Raw genomic sequence first — 18,901 nt, 5'->3', positions numbered from 1 at the left:
ACTCGCTGATTTCACTCTCATTGTCATCCTTCAGGACAGGAAGGCGGGCATTAGGGCAGTGGTGTTCCATGTATTTCTGTAAACTGGGAAAAGAAGTGGCACATTCGTTGCAGGGTATCTCCTTTGCTGAGGTAATCTGAGTGGCGGCTGCATTCTCCACGCTGAAACCCAGCAAGACTTCACTTTTGTGCTCATCTGTTTTCAGGTTGTCATCTGTGGAGCTGTTTTCCCTGTCAGGCTCCATCCCTGCAACTTTCTCTGGCACCTCATTATCAAGTTGTGTCATTCCACATAGCTTTGATGTGCTCTGCCCATTTTCCTGCCTTGAGATAGGAGGGGAGTCACAGGTTTCCATGGCAATTGCTACATGGGGATCTCATTTCATCCAGCCTGTCAGGGACCTGGATAAAAAATAAGGTGAGAGAAGTCATTTTTATTAAATAATGACACAGATCACTAAAAGCCCATCACTAATTTACAGCTGCTGTAAACTTGACTATCCAAAAAGGCGAGGGAAAAAACTTAAAACCATCATACCTATCTATCACAGACAGGCTTTGTATAAATGTAGCAAAATAATGTAAATAGCTATCACAGACTTGCCTAGACATCCAAGGTGTCTATAAGCATTCACACTAAATCTGAAATTTATATGAGGAATCCTGATCTTTTTTTTTATTTCTGTCTTCCAAAAAAAGTATGTACTATATATAAATGCTTTAAAATAGCCTTTACCCTAGTAGAAATGTAAATGACTCTCCTATACAGCACCAGAAATGGAAGAACAGCACAAATAACTTATAATTTTTTAACAATTTACTTTTCCTTTATCAGGCAGTGACTAGAAGGGGAGAAGAGTTTGGGAGGGGAAACCAACAAATAAAGGGACCTTAAAATTAGAAATATTACAGTCAGAGGCAGTACAGACCAAAATCTTCTCTGGTTTTTATTTTGCCAGTAAATCAGCTTACTACAAAGCTTCCCTGTGCAAAATCTCTCAGCAGGTATCTGGCTGGCCCTGATTAAGCACCAATCACAATTTTTCCCCACACTTCAGTCACCTCAATGGGCAACAGAACAGAAATTAATATTTACTGCAACCAGTGCCATCATCCTGGGGGACAATCGCATTCGCTCGGTTTTGTTTTTCTGTTTCATTTTTTTTCTTTGTCTTGATGGTGATTATTGTTGTTTACTATACAGTGAACACCATTTCAAATACCATTTTGATATTATCAATCCTGGTGAACTGACCACCCTTCAATCACTGTCCCAATCAACAATACCCCTGGCTTCACAAAGCATGCACAAGCACTCCTGATGAAAATCCCACAACCTTTTATCTTTTATTTTTAAGGTATTGCTTTGTTTTTGTTTTTGCAAATATGTATCTTAGACTATAAACTCCATTTGTTGAGGACTGGATGCACTCAATAAAACCATGTCAGTTTCTGGCAGCAGGGTAATGTGCCAGGGGAAACTTGGTCATAAGTCTGTTAAAAGTGTATTCTGTGTGTGTTTGTGTGTGTGCTGTATGTGGTGTATGCATGTGTGTGCAAACTTCAGCTACAGTCATAGAAGCTTGATTACAGCCTAAGCTTCTCTGATTCCCTGCAGATCTCTCAGTTTGCAGAATGATGGCACTGTACACAACAGTTGAGTGGTCTGAAACTTTAGTGTTTACTTTCGGCCTCTAATATAGGTGCTATCTTGATTTTATGAAACCAATAAGCAAATCTTAAACTCTAAGGCACTCATAACTTCAAGGCCTTAATTTAAAAGAACCACCACTTTCACATATCCTAGACAAGTTCTGAAATAAGAAAGGTTGCTGTTGCTATGTTACATTGCATATTGTATTGGTTATGACAGAGGTGAACTCTCTCAGCCTGAATGCTCCTCCCACCACTGTACTCCAGCAAAGTCTTCACAGTGGCAAAAAGAGTTAAGAAGAAAACAAGCAAAATGTTGGGATCATTGATATTACTAAGGGTTTTAGAAATTCCTTTCACAAAGCTCTTTTAGAAGGAAGATATCATTGAAAGTCACTAACATATTAAGTATGAAGAATAGCTTATTAATGCTCCCTTTACTGTAATCAAATCTAATCTTGTGAGCTAAATCAGAGAGGAAGTGATCAGTTTAAAATATATCAAAAGATCTGCATAGATTGAAAATGAAATAAAAATCCGTTTTGGTATCTGAGATGGTTAAAATGACATTCTAATTGCTCATGAATCAAATATCACAAAGCTTAGTGTGTAATTTTAATCATTGATGAGCTCCAGGTTAATTATCCTCATGGCATGCATGCAGCTTTTAAGCCCCTCTGAAATAATCTGATAACCATAAGCACGAAAACCTAATAATCTTCTAATTAGTCCACAAACATTAATGTTTACCTTTACATTTACCAATTCTGCACAATGTATACATTTGAAGGAAGCCAAAATGACTAAAATATAAACCCCTGCTCAAAGAAATGAAAAAGTCAGGAAAAGACTAGAGATCTGGAGTGAAAGCAGGGTGCTAAATACTGAATTAATCATGCTAGATTAAAATGTAAAGTCTCAGAACCCAGAGAACTTTCCCCAATGATAAGATAATCAACTAGTCTTAATATCTAGGTGGAAGAAGATTCACCTTAGCTGTATGAATGAGAAAATCTCTCAAATGCTTTGTAAAGGAAAGGGGTTTCTAAGATATATTTATAATTATATGAATTCCAATTCATCTTCATCCATACTAGAGTTTTCAGCCCACAAAAACACCTGCTAAAACTATTATATACATTCTGAACACACCTCAAATGAGTTGTAGATAATGTGCAGTAAGTAATTTTGGCCCCAAACCAAATGGACTCTACAATGTATTATCTCAATATATCTCTATATAAAATAGATACTTTATATTTTACCTTAAAAGAACTAGAAGTAACTTTCAAATAAGTAAAACTATTTCATATGAAAAAATATATCTCTATAAAAACTATGTTAAAGAATCCATTCCAGGTCAAAGCAATTTGGTAGGATACATTATGTTATAATATTCTCATACAATTTTACACAAAATTGCATATCAATTTATTCTCAAGTTACATATCAATCAGAAACTAAGTCAAATACATAAGTCTTTTATACAATTAAGTTTACATTTCATTCAAAGCCAACAATAGCAAAACTATCTAGATAGTAATACAGTACCCGAGTCTTAAATTTTCTCTGTAACTATTAACGATAACCATAGCAATGGTTTTCAGTGATGGAATCACTTTAGCTTGTGCAATTAAATACTCATTTAGATTAGTATGTACAGTGACACTGAATGTGATGCTAACTGATTTTATAGTTATCAATGTCAGATGAGGTTTCTCTTTTATCTATGTGATCCACTGAGGAAACTTATGCAAAAGTTTTATAAGTCTCAGTATGAAGACCATGAAGATAACCATGTAACTTAAACCATTAGAATTCATTCCAAAAAGTCTGTGTAACCATTTAAGCTGTTTTCTATTTAGTCATCACCTATTTCTTGTCTCAACTGCCAAACATTGTATTTTAAAATATCACCAAAATCCTCAAAAACTTTCAAAGAGAAAACCTAATATAATTGAAAAACTAAATTTAGAGCAATTCATACCTGCTGGTCTGCTTAGAATGTGTGTACACATTTTTTGGTATTCTTGGTAATTCACAAGATCGGTGACTTTGATCATGTCAAATCCCTCTTTCGGAAACAATGGACAATATTTGGGAAAAAAAATACTTTTTTTTTTTGGCTCCTTCTGCTTGGCTTTTGTCTGCAGTCACTGCTTCCTAAACTCTGCTCTGCTAAGTGACCAAACCCACCTACAAGGAGCCAAGCTAATGAAAGGGGGTGCTTTCTGAAAAATAGAGGAATTCCTTTGCATTCAGCAAGCAGAGTTCCCATTAGAACCCAAAATCAGAGAGGCCAGTTTTACCTCTGTTTTTTAATTGAGATTGTCCAAGCACTTCTCTACGGTCCAGTGAGACAATGTTTGTGAAATGATTAAAAAGAACATGATCTGATCAAGAAGACAGAATAATGGGAAAGGAATGCTAGGATAGCCACTCTGCTAAGGGCTGGGAAAGAAGACCAATGCACTCCTTAGCCTATTGATTTTATTCTCATCTGCTCTTTAGTCACCTCCTGACACTGCGAGTCTTTACTCAATTTTAAACAAGTTAAAAGTTGTCCACTTATGAGAGAATTTAGTAACAAGTTGCAAATTTAAAAAAAAAAAAGAAAATAAATAAAAATCCTTGAATTATATCAAGTTTCCAAAAGGTCATCACTGTCTCTGCTGTGGCCTTTTCCCCATTCCAAATCCTCTGTCAATATGTCATAATGAGTTAGGCAAAGACAAAAGAGAGGCGCAGTGTGAAAACGGCACATATATCTAATCCTGACAAAGCAATGAATAGACCTTCACAAGTATAACTATACTTGTTTATTTGTTGCCACATACAGAGAACTGATGAAAAAAATCAATCAAAGTGGTATTATGCAGACACCAAGAGCTTCTTTTCTTTGGTTGCTAAAGCCACATTGAAGCTTAAATTTATTATTGTTAAATTCAGAAGAAAGAAAAAAAAAGATTTTTGGTTGGACTTTTTTTGTCTTTCTTTCTTTTTTTTTTTTTTTTTGCATCAGTTGGTGACAGATCTTTTGTGTACCAGTCTGTATTAGTTCACACCACTACCTCATTTTTACCCATGCTGGAATTCATAATTATAAACCACTGTACAGAAGCTTTTAAAAGGGTGTGGCGTGCTGACCAAGAGAAGAAGGTAGTGAAATTGTATTTTTCTCACAGTCTCTCTTTTGATAGATCAAAACACAGGTGAAGTACCTGTGTGGAAGCACCGATCATGTCAGAATATATCTTTGATCTCAACCTTTAGAGGTGTTTTTTTTTTTTAAGCAGGTTTTCTCTGCAATTTGCTTATTTTAGTAGATGTTTAGTATTTCATAAAAGATTCCATAACTTCTTTCCCATTGCAGTATTAAAAACATTAGCAAGAAGGAAGGCAAATACAAGGATGTCAAAGGATTGAAATTTTTAAGTAAAAAGGTTTCAAACCCAACTATTAATGAACCATTATGTTTCAATAGACACTAAATCCAATAACTTAACAAAAGCACATTTTTAGAGGTGGGAAGGGAAGCCAAGCAAGCTTTTTTTCTTGCAGGATAGAAATATATCAAAGTAAATGCAATCTGCATAGTTAATGTTTGTGAGATTTACAATTTAAAACAGAAAATCTGTAATTTTTCTTTGCTGGCAATCTGGAAACACTCTGGAGTTAATTACAGCTGATTCGGAGTGAACCACACAAACAAAGACCAGTCTATGTCCAGACAATTATACTGCATTAACCAGCTTAGAGCTTCCTGCTGATGTTTCAGGGCTCTTCTGTTACACCCTTCTACCTTCCCAGCACGAGAGAAAATGCTTCTGCAAGAAGGAGTTAATGAAGAGAACTGCAAAAGAATGTGTGACGACCTCTCCTGACACGGCCAAAAACTTTCCACCCATGTCATGACAAAGGGGAGAAGGTAATTAAGTTTGAATAGAAGGATGTAACCAAATATATTCAGCATTTAAAACAAGCACATTTTTAAGAAGGGAAAATTTACAAAGACAAATATGAGTGTTCGAGTAAGTAAGTCATTTTCCTCTGTTTCCCTCTCATTTTTCTCATTAAAATCTAAATTAGCTATTCAATGCAGATTTGTTTTCTTCTCTATAAATAGGGCCCTTGTGGTTGATGCAAGGTCTTCTTCTCCCACTTTGATTCTTTTTCTTTCTCTTTCTCTCATCTTACCCTCATTTTTCTCTCATTCTCACATCACTAAACCTATGTGGACTTTGTATGACAATTACATAGCATTAAACATATGTGTTGCAGAACTAAAGAGGAAAGGTATACTTTACCAATGAGGCCAATAGCTCTTAATTTGATTAGTCATGAGAAATAGGAATTTCACTCAGTTTTCTTTAAAACTTTAATCAAACTCCAGCTACTTTCCTTAGAGAGGAATCAATAATCACTCTTTAATCAAATTACACCATTATATGACTCATTTTATTTGTTTCCTTCAGGAAATTTTCATAATCAGTGGGCAAGACGGTCCCAGTACTGGAGCTATTGCTATAAACAAACTTTGGTGCTTTTAACTGATCTAGTTGATTTCTAATTTTCAAATTCATTCTAATTGAAAATGAATAGTTTACATTGGTGTGAGACAAGGACATGAACTGTAATTATGTTCAGTGCCTTTTTCTGATTCTTTCCTTGATACTGTTTTGCTAGTATTCCAGCTGACATTGGGGCTTTCTAGTGATTGCTTCATTAAAGGGTAAGGATGTCCTAATCAGCTAAAGTATTATTAGAAAGCTGTTTTTTGCCAATATTGTGAGAATATACTGACTTTTTTTTGTTCCTAAAGAAGAAAGAGGTACCTCTAAATGCCAGTGACCTAGCCATACTTAAGAATTAATCATCTCCTCTATGCAAAGTAGGATTATTGTTAAGTGACTATATGATTTCTTACTTTTTTGTCCCTAAATAAATACAAATTTATAAATCAACCAGGTATTATGTTTAGAATACATACAAGTACACTCCTTAAAAATACTAAAAGGTTGCATATATTATCCTCAATTTCATAAGCATCTCAGTAATGGACAGAATCTCTTTCTCAGACCTCTGTCTTTTAATCCCTATTATATTTGAAACTTCCAGAGTATAATGCTGATAAACATGAAGCTTTAACATGAAACTCTTTACTTTCCTTGGAAAAAACATGGACTGCATCAATCATTTTTGGAAATTTATAAATAACCATTTCCATATGTTTATTTTGCTATTCTCTAAAATATAGTTGACTAATCTCACTGAAATGCACAACAGTCGGGGTGTTGAGTTGACTATGCTTTTAAATCACCACATAGGATCATTTAAAAATTAAGTTAATTGGTTTTATTAAATATTAATGACAATATTTGGTTTAAAAAAGACTTACTAGATTAGTGAAAGCCCCTGCACACACATATTTATCTCATATACAGTGTGATGACAATATATTCTAATATTCATTTGTATTTTTCCTTCTTTGTCTATACATAGGTAAAACTGATTATTGAACTCCTGTTAATAGGATATTTAAAAGAGAAAACAATTGCATAATTCTTTATCTTTCATCATTCCGATGAATGTGCTCTCATAAACAATAAAACAATAAGTATAACAGTGTAAGTACATTTAAAAAACATCATTCCTTGCAGGCTAAAACAACCATAATTATCTTCATAAAACTAATCACAGGTCAGGTATTCCAGCAAACATTCCTATTCCCTGAGCAATGATTGCAATGCTGTTACATGATTTCAAATAGTTTTAATGAAGAAAGCTATATTCATAATTCTTTAAAGCACTACCAAGTGCCTCTTACTATATAATCCTCTTGGAGTCTACCAAATACAAGTCTCTTTTTATATTCCATGTAAATATTTTAAATTACTTTACATTAAAAACCACATTAGGACTAGCATAATAGGGAACATAAGTGGAATGCCAAGTTTTCTTCTGGATGAAATATTGGCAAATTTATGTTTGATCACTAAGATTAGTTGGTTATTTTATTTCTATTAGGAAGAGCCTTTTGTTTTGGGTTTGTTGTTGTTGTTGTTGTTGTTGTTTCTTTTTTTCTTTTCTCTTACTTTTTTTTTTCTTTTTTGGCGTGAAAGTTAATTTGACTGCTGCCCATCAGTGAAGCGAGCAATTCAGTAATTACCTTTTGTGTTTTAAATGTATGAACTTTAATTAGATTTCATTATAAACAAACAAACTTCAACCATAATTATAAGTTCCTTGGTTTACCCACATATTATCCATTTTCAAACAAACTTGATGTCAGACAAATTAAAATCAAGCAGCCAGCAATTTTGAGTGGAATTTTACATGATCTGCTGGTAACCTGATTACTTTAACTTCAATATCATTACAGGAAAGTATTTCAGGAAAAATAATTACAAGAATTCCAACAGGAGACAAGCTTAATTGTATTGATTCAAAAGATGCATGTTCAGAGGAACCATGTTGAAGGAATAATGTTATCTCAAATCTACAGTTTCTATTAAAATGAAATTGTCCAGCATGAAAGAAGCAATTTAAGATTAGTGTCTGCAAAACTAGAGATACTAAACTAACTAAATATTTATCTGGGCCCAATTATCTTATACTTTAAGTAGCAAAATATCAGTGTGAAGCAACTACAAGGCATGAGGTTTGCAGGTTTATTTACTGACTGGTGTATCTATTAGGGCCAAGAACAAGTGGAGCTGTCAGGACATAATGAAGGTAAATGATTAGTTAGCACCAAGGCTGAACTCTTCTTCAATGCAATTAGAGTTAATTAAAGTTTACCACCAAACATCAACCAAAGCAGGATGTTGATCAGGTTTCAGCATTAAGTGCAAACAGACAATGGTTGGGAGCAATTAGTGCAGCTATCAAATGGCATGCAATGATAATTATACATTTAAAACAGCTAAAGACCTGGAGGAAAAAACTAATCAGCTTCTTTGATGACAAATACTCAAAGGGCAGGAAACAGGTATCAGATTATTTCACTTTAACACTGTAAATCAATAGAATTAAACAAGAAAAGGTTGTATGGGTACACTATCTGAAAGAGAACAGTTAACTGGGCCCAAAATGAAATAAATCTGTTGTCATTGGTCTATCAAAGATAAGGACTTCTGTAACTAAAGAAAATAAGTTACTTTTCAATTAAAGTTTCAGAATGAGCTCTGGGTAAAGAAAGTTTAGCTTCCAGGTTTTGTGTAAACTCAACAATGTAGCAAGTATTTCACTTATTTATTGTTATTTACATGAAGTATTAACTTCCAGTCTACTATCAACACTGCTTTACACCTGAATGTTACCTTTGTGTCTTCAAATATTATCTCCCTGAAAAGATTTTAGATAGAAGATTGAAATTCTTTTAATGAAAACACTTAAAACTTAACAGATATTATTACAGGTATTCCCTTGATGCCATTCAAACCTGTAACTTCAATCTTGCTGAAATCAGTGGTCTTTCCTATCACATACTCCTTAAAATAGTTTTAATTAAATCAACTCATTCTTTTCTATAGTTTCTGGACTGCAGCCTAGAGCATGTCTCCAGAAATGTGCCCATGCTCATGACCCCACCTCCCCATTTTCCCAACTAATTCTGTTATGCTATGGATTTGTACACAGTGTTGGCTAATCCCAATATTTCCCTGGAGCTAAATCACTCATTGGTCTTGACATTTTCACTTCAGCCATGACAAATGAGCTGATGACTCTGATGTGATTGCAGGGGAGGATGGCTTTATCTAAAGATATATCATTAACTCTCATCACCATGTCCTGATATGGCTCTTCTGGGTTCGTGCAATGTGTTGTAAAAATTTGAGGAAAAAAAAATTTTTTTTCTTGTAAATATATGCACTATATGTAATAAGAAAACACCTCCATCAAAAAGAGCAATGAAGCCTGAGTGAACAAGATTGGGCATGGTGGGTGGGGGTGGGGTGTAACACTAACATTAACTAAATGTTGCTCTGGGGATTTAAGTAACTCCACTCAACCTCTGCCCCAGTGCACACCAGCCAGCTGACTGTCTCTGAAAGGTCCTCTCCCCTTGTTCCCCTCAACATGGGCGGCTAGAGCAGAGCATAATTTGCAAAGTGACACAAATGAAGTTTCTCAGATAAACATAGCTAATCAATCAGCAAGCCAGCCAATTTCTTTGTTTCTCCCCAGTGTAGTACCTATTTTGTCTCTGATCCTTAATTTGCTATGTTATTAAGTCTCTCTCGATTTTCTTTAGTGTAGGAACTCATTTTCAAAAACAATTTTACTCTGAGATCATTGTACTCTTCAATTAGAAATAAACAATATTTTCTGACTATTATGAAAAGTGAAACTCTTCAAGCTCTTAGAAAAGGAAGCCTTTTCATTTAGCATAAAGATCACAACCTTCAGGTTAAGTCAGAACCCAAGTTCCAGTTGCATAGTTCTTGTTATGTACACTATGGAGTTTACAGAGTAGATCCTTGTTATAACCTCTTCTCTCCATTCATCTGAGGACATACAGCCAATCAGAGTCAACTCTCGCAAAACAGACCACGAGAAAGGAGGTCAGGCTTTGAGGTAAAGTGCTATTCACTCTTGGACGATGCAAGGAGCTCTTTATTCATGTTCTTATTGGCATCAGTCCCCCTTCCTAGAGCAAGAACAAAGCCAAGTGCTCGTGTGAGGTTTATGAATAAGTCAGAGGTGAGCCACTTTAAGTGTTGCCCATGATTTCCTTGTTGACAGTGAGCACTTAAACAGGCTTCTATGACCAGCAACTTCTGGAAAACCATAATGATTCCTAATCTGCACCCTGCTTCATTTCAAGAACTAAATGACCCACCCCAATTTTTCCTGCAAGTTTTCACCTTCCAGGCAATTTTTGTCTATCTCGAACAGCTTAGCTTTACAATCAAAGAGCAGAGCACCCAGTCATCATAGGAACTAGAGCATCTTAAAGAGGAAAAGAAAAAAGAAAAACAAAAAACTTCCTTGGCTTGGAAAAATGCCACAAATTTAAAAAAAATAATAATAATTAATTTCCTAGCAGAAAAAAATAATTCTCATGTTAATAGAATAGAATTTTTTAATACAGGAGAAGCTAAGCCAAGTAAGGTAAAATATATACATATATATATATATATATATATATATATATATATATATATAGATATATATAGATATAGATATAGATAGAGATAGAGATAGAGATAGAGATAGAGATAGACAGATATGTAATTCACTAAAGAGAACACATGCATACACATACACAATCTCATTAGCTGCATTCTATACTTATGTGATGCTTCCCAGGAATTTCTATGAGCTTCACTTTCCTTATCAGTTAAACAAGGAGATTGGGTTATATCCCTTCTGACTACAACAATCTGTGGTTCTAATATAAAAACCCATTTAGATTGCACTAGAAGATAGTTTTCTCCATGGAATTTTCCAAGACAGGCCCAGCTGTTTTTAAAGTTGTATATTTCTTTTCAGAAACAAGATTTCAAGAGAAAAGGCAGATTCCAGTAGTATAACAGACTGCCATTTTCTATGTATGTTTTTAATTATTATTCATTCAACAAATATTTATTGAGCACCATGGGGTTGCCAATAATATATTCATCACTGTCAATACAGATGTGGTGCTGCCCTCATGGAGGCTGAAATTTATTTAGAGAAACTCTTAAATATCATGAAAAATTCTAAAATAATAATAATTTTTCTTTCAGTGAAAGATTTCCTTATCCTGATCAATATTCAATAAATGCTTAGACTTAACAAAATATGCCTCAAATGAACTATCAAATTCAGGCCCTCTTATAATGATTAGAACATAAATCATGCACACATTTTAATTTTTAAGAAACATTTAAACAAATATTATGAACCAAACTTATATAAATACTAAGAAATAATCAAATACAAAATTGGAAAATTACAATCCAAATATAATTATATTTCCCTTATAAAATCTAAAAAAATAATTATGTGTATAAATGTATATCTAACATGTATAACAAGGGGAAAATTATTAAGAATTAAAATAGTTTAAAACCATAACAGAAACAGATTTCAGTTTCTAAATGATCAAAAAATTAGCATTTATATAATTATTAACTCTTATGAATCTTACTATGGTTAAACCTGGGTAGTCCCCTATTGAATAATGCATTATTATAAAAAATATAAAGGATGCCAGGTGAAGACTCATAATGTGGCCATAAAATTTCCCAAGAAAATTTAAGAGTTCTATAGCAATTACTGGATTTTTAATAGCTGTATTTCTTTCAAGATTGGTATAAATTTTGGTCAATAGGGCATTTTCTAATGGTATCTGTATTCCTTTCATGGCATATCAAAGTATCTTAATACCAAGTACATATAAAGGTGTTTCTACGACATCTAATCCAGTTTTGGAAAATCCTCTAATTCAAAGGCTTTTAAGCAGACTAGGTCAACTGTAAGGCTGAAATAAGTATTGTGGTCTCTTCTATTATTGTATTTAATGGACAGTCTGTAATCCTGAGTTCATGTGAATAGACCAAGGTCTAAATTATTTAAAAACTATTTCTGTCCTAATTTGCTTCTTAGAAAAATGAAGACCCAGAAATGCATTAAATATCTAGAAGCCTTGGAACCCAACCAACTTGTGATGATGGAGTAGCAAATAATGATGTGGGAGGACTACTAACCTAGATGCCATCTAGGTACCTGTCAATGAAAAAAACAATATGAGAAGAAGGCCTACCTTGATTTCCTATCTGGTAGACATATTCACTGCCTAATTCCTGCCTCTTTCTCTTGGGAGAGAAGGGACACTGCTACTCAACCCATCTATTTAGTTTTGTTTGATCAAAACCTCATTGGCTGAACATTACATTAAAACCAACTCTGAAAGAAAGAAAGAAAGAGAGAGAGAAAGAAAGGAAAAGAAATGAAGGAAACAAAGGACTATATATATGGTCCTATTACATTCACTTATTTTAACATTCACAGCACCTTAGTCTTATGTAATTTATTTCAACTTTGAGATATAGGGGAAACTGAGGCTCAGAAAGATTAAATAACTGGATAAGATCACCCATTATAGGAATTAAACTCAACTGTTTTATAGTTCTAACACAATTCCTGTTGGTCATTTCATTACCACCCTCCCCTCACTAAAAAAAAAAAAATGAAGTTAAAGATGATTTACAAATTTCTACAATTTAAGTTAAAATAAATAAACTGATTTAAAAAGAAAAAGGAATCCAAAGTAAACAGAATCAAAGGTATGCCTGGCCTTAACTGTCATTCTTTCTGTACACTATGCAGGCTTTAAAACATCACAACCTTGTCTTCATTTACTTTCCTTACACAGAACAGAAACTTTGTTCTTGTTCACACTGTGTTCATGATTATTAAAAATACATTTTAAGTCACTGAGATCATCAGTAGTTTTATGAATCATAGTTTCTTTTTGTCCATTCAAAGCACCTAATGTAACCCCCTAGTTACCATAAAAATATGTTGAGCAGTCGCAGTGATAAGAGATCATCCAGGTGTCGCTTGGTTTCTCTCAGTAACAGAGAATTCACTCTCAGAGGAGTCAGTATCACTCATAAACAACCACTGCTCAATTTGCTTTGCTTCTCTTCCTGATTCCATCAGTTTCATATTCATGCAACAAATCCTTTCCCAAACAGTCAATATGCTTGAGTGACCATTGGTACCTCAGTGACAATATTTGAGTTCTCACATTTTCACATCACCCCTACTCTGGTTAGTAAGTCAATTATTACTTCTCCTGAACTCAATATCCCATATCTTAAAATAAGCTGACTCTAAGGCAGTTCTTAGGCTCTAGCATCTTGATAGCTTCTGGTTGTCTTTTCATCCTACCCGCTCTTTCCTGTTGAGATTACATTGGCCAATTCTTAGAAAATGAAAGCAATTTAATCTATGGAGGGAAATTTTCAGATTACCACTATGAAACTATCTAAGCAGGAAAGAGTCACCAATATGCAAAGAAGGTAGATGTGTATGTATATGTGTGTGTGTGTGTGTGTGTGTGTGAGAACAGCAGTGTTAGGGAAGCTGAAACAGAATCGTATCTACTGAACCAAAAGAGATCATCCACTCTTATTCTCAACTCATAGGCTCAGGAAAGCTTAAGAATGAATTGCATCATTACTATTTTAAGAGAAGTCATATTAGAAAAGTATTGCCAGTTTAATGAAGAAAAATATAAATCTAACAATGATTGGGCTTCTTCAACTTATTCTTCCAAACAGGCAAATTTTAAGATTTTCTAAAAACATGTCTCTTGCAAAGTTTCCTTCTGTTTCTATTTTAGAAGTACAACCAGGTGGCATACACCAGCTCACATGTTCTTATATTTTAACATTGTTACAGCTATGAGTTTCCTTTCTTCTTTACAATGAAGGAAAATAATTTTATGGACAGTTATAAAATACATATTTTAACCCCAAAGTCAATTTTCCTTGGTTATAATGATTTAGATATGAGGAAATATTTGCTGAATGCTTTCTGTTTTTATAGCTAGAATACAGTGGAACCTATAAATTTTGTTTTTAGAGGTATGTGCTCTGTGTACCATGTAGTAATTATCATCTGAGAACTATTGTATCCCCAGGACAGGCAAACTTTAGAAATGATTTGTCATCTGATATATAATGCTGGTGTAAGCACCCCTGCACTGGAAACACCTACTTAGAACTTGCTTGGACCATCCTCAAATTCTTAAAATTTTACTTGTCTTTTAAAAAAATCTCTATAATGTTAAAGTAGCTAATTTATTTGAGATGCTGCTTGTTAAATGACTTTAACGTCAATGCCATTTTTTCAAAGTTGAGTGTGCACATACAAAAACGCCTCAAAATGGCAAATATTTTATTTCACTGACAAATCTTTAAAAGAGTAGGAGCGGAGAGAGCACCCATTCCTGAGCTGAGGATTATAGGACAAATGGGAAACCATATCAAACTTTCAAGGAAACTTGTGAAGCTTAGAAACCAGGGAATTAGCAGAATATCAACTCCAGCCCGATCACAAGGGGGCACAATCCTTATGCAAGAAAATTATTCCACTGAGCCCTCATTAAAAGCCCATTTTGTCCTTAGCCATCAAAGACTGCGAGTGCACTGAGGTCTTGGTTATATCATCAGGGATAACTAAAACAAGTGCCAAGAGAAATTGTGCACTTTTAGTTCTCACATGTGTCCATCTGTTCACATATAAACATATATTCTGCTTTCTGTCTGATTACTTAAATCTTGATATCGGAATACCCTGAGCTCTTGCCCATTTCCTAAGAATGCAGACATCACATAAGCGACTATCCACTTCCATGGTGGCTGGAAAACTGCCAGTTACAACACATGGTGCTTGGTTAACAATGTCTTAAAATATAAATGAATTTATTTTTTAAATTAACACATTCTTCTTATGGAAACACCTTAATAAGGCCTTATTCATGTAAAAGAATAGCCTCCATGTGGATTTTTTTTTTGTTCTTTTAAGACTTTTTTTTCAAACATATCATAAAGTAAACCATAAAAGTTTCTGAAACAATCCAGAATTTCTTTACAAATTTTAAAAAGAACTCCAGTAAAGAATTTTGATGACTATATAACAAAGATCAAACAGCTTTTCCTTTACAATATGCTATACTCGAGAGGCAACTCTTAAATTTTAATTTATGTGAAAAACACGTCTGATTTCCCAAGTTTCCAAATAGCCATATATAACAGTACCTCAGCATCTGAACCACCAAAGTGATGAGGCAGATGGAAGTTCTACAACCTGAGGACAAACCAGCTAGGTTAATAACTGGAGAAATCTCTCAGCCCTGCTCTGGGCAGCCTTCAATGGATCATGTTGTGGTGACCTCAAACCGGAAAGAGCCTGTTTAAAATGTATACATAAAAATTATTATCTACACTGCAATGATTTACATATATACAAAGGAACTGATTCCCACCTTTGAAAGTGTCTTAACACTTTTGGCATTTTAACTGCCCTAATTATGGTTGTAGAAACATCATTAAGAGCCCTGATCACATTGTCAACTGATAACCAGTTACAGCCCTAACTAGTGACAAGGGAAAACTGTACAGCAAATGTTTCCAAGAGTGAACACACAGTACTTAGAGCTTTGAAAAAATACTTTCTAAAGACAAAATATACACTACATCTACAAAGCAACATGATGAATGTATTCAGAAGTTTATGATTCCAATCCTAAGAAAATAACTCTATCCTCTTCTGCTATTCCCTCCCCGGCACAAAAGCTGATAGACCACTTAAAACAATCAACATTGCCAAAATTTAGAGTATACAACTCTTTCCACGTGAAGTGTTCCCCCACTTACATTGGATGGGGAAAAAATAAAGCACACTATATGTTCCACTGTCAAATGAATTAAATATTCATGCCATACTACTGGCCTCTTCTAAAATAACTGTTTTTGCCAGCAAAGCTCTGGGAATTCTTGATACTCAATAGTCAATATTTGGCTTGCCTGGCATGTTTCTGAAAACTCTTCTACATACAAATGTCTGTTGATCATTCTCTAGCTGCACTATTGTCATACATATTACTTCCCAATGATGATGGGAACTCAGGGCATCTAATAAAGTTGCTGAAATCTGAGCCACTGCTTGTTTTCTCAAGTCTTGGACAAACATAACTTTAGAGAGAGCACAGCAGAGACATAAGAAAGAGATGCCTGCATTTTCATCTTCCTTTCATCTTAGTCATTCAGTCAGCCATTCAGGACCCTATTCAACAGAGCTTTTCATTATGCAAAAAAATGCTAATCCTTTTCCGATGCTTTCACACTTGTATAAACCCCCATTCCTTCAACTGAAAAGCAATTATATCAGTTTACCTTTCTGTCAAAAACAGGATTAATATTCCAATAACATAATATCCTTTCTTTTCCTATCTTTTTGCATTAGGAAACTAGAGATTATTAGTAGAGGCATTCTTAGAACAAGAATCCATTATTTTAAATATGATTATGTTAACCAATAGGTGGAAAGGGGAGAAGAAGAAGATGAAGAAGAATAAAAGTCCTTTAGTTGCTGCAGAAACTCTTTTCTGTGACAGAACTGACCTTCCCTTTATAGATGCCCAAAGAGAATGAGACTCACTCTGGTCTATTAATCAGAAACAAATTATGAAAGAATGTAGCTGGACTGGTTGACACTATCCTGTCTTGGGAGTCTCAGTAACAGCCTAGTAACAATGTCCTCTTCATGGGTAATGAACAGCCATGACAAATGAGGCAGAGAAACTATTTATTTGCATATGCAAATTCCCACACAAGGGAAACATGTACAAACAAGTGTCCTTGTAAGGTGGATTAGGCAAACAACACTTTCTTTTTAGGACATTCTGCAGCTCAGAACATTAGTCAGCACAATTAAACCAGTCTCCATGGAGACTAATGAAATTTCACCATGGTATGAGTTAAATTAGATAGCTAGTTATGTGTTTCCACAATCCAACTTGAAATCCATTATTGTTTCAGAACAATACAGCAATTGTGCCTAGCTGATCTTTGCCAGCTCAACAAGCTCCTAAGTTGACAATTTGCATATGTTAATATAATTAAGCACTAATTACATGAAACTTGTACATATTCACATGCACTTTCCCTGGGTGCTTCTCAGTTTGAACCTTGGCCAAGTCTTTAACCCTTATAATGGTCTTACATGGGGGGAAAAAAGACAACCCTCTGCCTGTGGGTACAGCCTGTAGGCAGACACAGAACAGCTCTTCATTTATAAACACAAAGCTTAACCTGGCTTCTCATATTTCTAGCAACAATGACAGAAAGTATTTTGTGAGTGTACTAGGGATCAGGGATAAGGAAAATGAAGAGGGGGAATGGATTAGTCTTTAAAGGCTCAGAACAAGTATCTTCTCAAAGGAAGGCAATCACATTCATTTCAAGAAAATGTGAAGAATTTGTTCTCATTGACATTGTCGAACCTTGGGAAATGAAAATGGTTTGACAACAGAAAAATAGCAAGTAGAAAAGGGAAAAGGAGTCAGCAGCACCTAATGAGCTTTACATAAATATATGCAGAGGCAATTAAGCAATGTTAATTACTATGACAGCAGTTAATTGAATATAATTAGATATTTTAAGCCACTGAATAAAGCATAGTTAAGATTAATTTTATTGAGATTAATTGTAAATAAGGATAGATTAACTCTGTGTTTTGACAGGCATAAAAAGTAGTTCTGCAAATTAAGCAGAAGCATGGCCACCAGTCCAAAAATCATATATTATTTTAAATCCCCACACCTCAGAATCATCTCCTCAGTAAACTTGACTTTTCAAACCCAAACAGACAGGAATCTTGAAGAAAAACAAACAGCTTGCAGAGATTAAAGAGCCTTTTGTCCTTTTTCATGTGCATTTCTTTTAACAGACTAAATTAAGTAAGTCTGGTGTATGTTTTTTAGGAAGGAACATTTCACACAGAATGGAAAAAATGTTCTATCACATATGAAATTCGTGCAGCTGTGCGGAACTTGGTCCAGATGGTTTAAGACTATAAAACACGACCAAATGATAGATGGTAGGTCTTCCCAAGATTATGTGATAAAGTCACAATCTTTTATTTTGAGCCCCCCCTTATTTCTGCTTTGTATTATTTCCAATCAAATCACATACTTTCTTTTATAATTGTGTTTCTCCTAGAGCGTCAAAAGAAGCATTGTCCCTACTAAGTGCTAGAAACTAAATGTAAAAAGAGAATTGAAGAAGGCCTCATTTAACAGATATCAGCCAAGTCACTCAGCCACAAAATGCAATGATGGCTATGACAACAATGTATGCAAATGACACCAATTAATTATTACTCTCACAAACAATGGTTTCTAAAAATACTCCTTAGGAATATGTTGCCAAATGAAAATCCCCCACCAATACTTTCACACCAAGCTAATTCATGCATACTCTATAAGAAAATTAACACAGTCCTCAAGAATGTTGAACAAATCACTAATAAGAATGGAGCTTCAATTGATTTTGAAATAAATCAATAGGTGATTAACATAATATTTTTAAAGCAGCAGAATATATATATATATATATATATATATATATATATATATATTACATAAACACATATATATTATATTTTCAATACCTTTTAGCTCTAAATTGAACAAGGGCTTTACACTATTGAGCCTGGCTCTACACTGCCTCACAACTTCTTTAGGA

At 34.3% G+C, this 18,901-nt stretch overlaps 1 protein-coding gene across 1 annotated transcript in view; it reads right to left on the bottom strand.

The window, feature by feature from the left end:
• LOC143410759 (zinc finger homeobox protein 4-like) overlaps positions 1-355 on the bottom strand; it is an 86,404-nt gene extending 86,049 nt beyond the window's left edge. The window contains 1 exon segment of the mRNA XM_076871499.1: positions 1-355. This exon segment is cut by the window's left edge and continues 81 nt beyond it. Coding sequence (XP_076727614.1) covers positions 1-355 — 355 coding nt within the window.
• Between the last annotated feature and the right edge of the window lie 18,546 nt (positions 356-18,901).

This window comes from Callospermophilus lateralis, chromosome 11 (genome assembly GCF_048772815.1).
Source record: "Callospermophilus lateralis isolate mCalLat2 chromosome 11, mCalLat2.hap1, whole genome shotgun sequence".
In the NCBI taxonomy this organism is placed as follows: domain Eukaryota; kingdom Metazoa; phylum Chordata; class Mammalia; order Rodentia; family Sciuridae; genus Callospermophilus; species Callospermophilus lateralis.
Note: the sequence above shows the minus strand (reverse complement) of the source record. Positions and strands in the feature narration are given on the sequence as shown.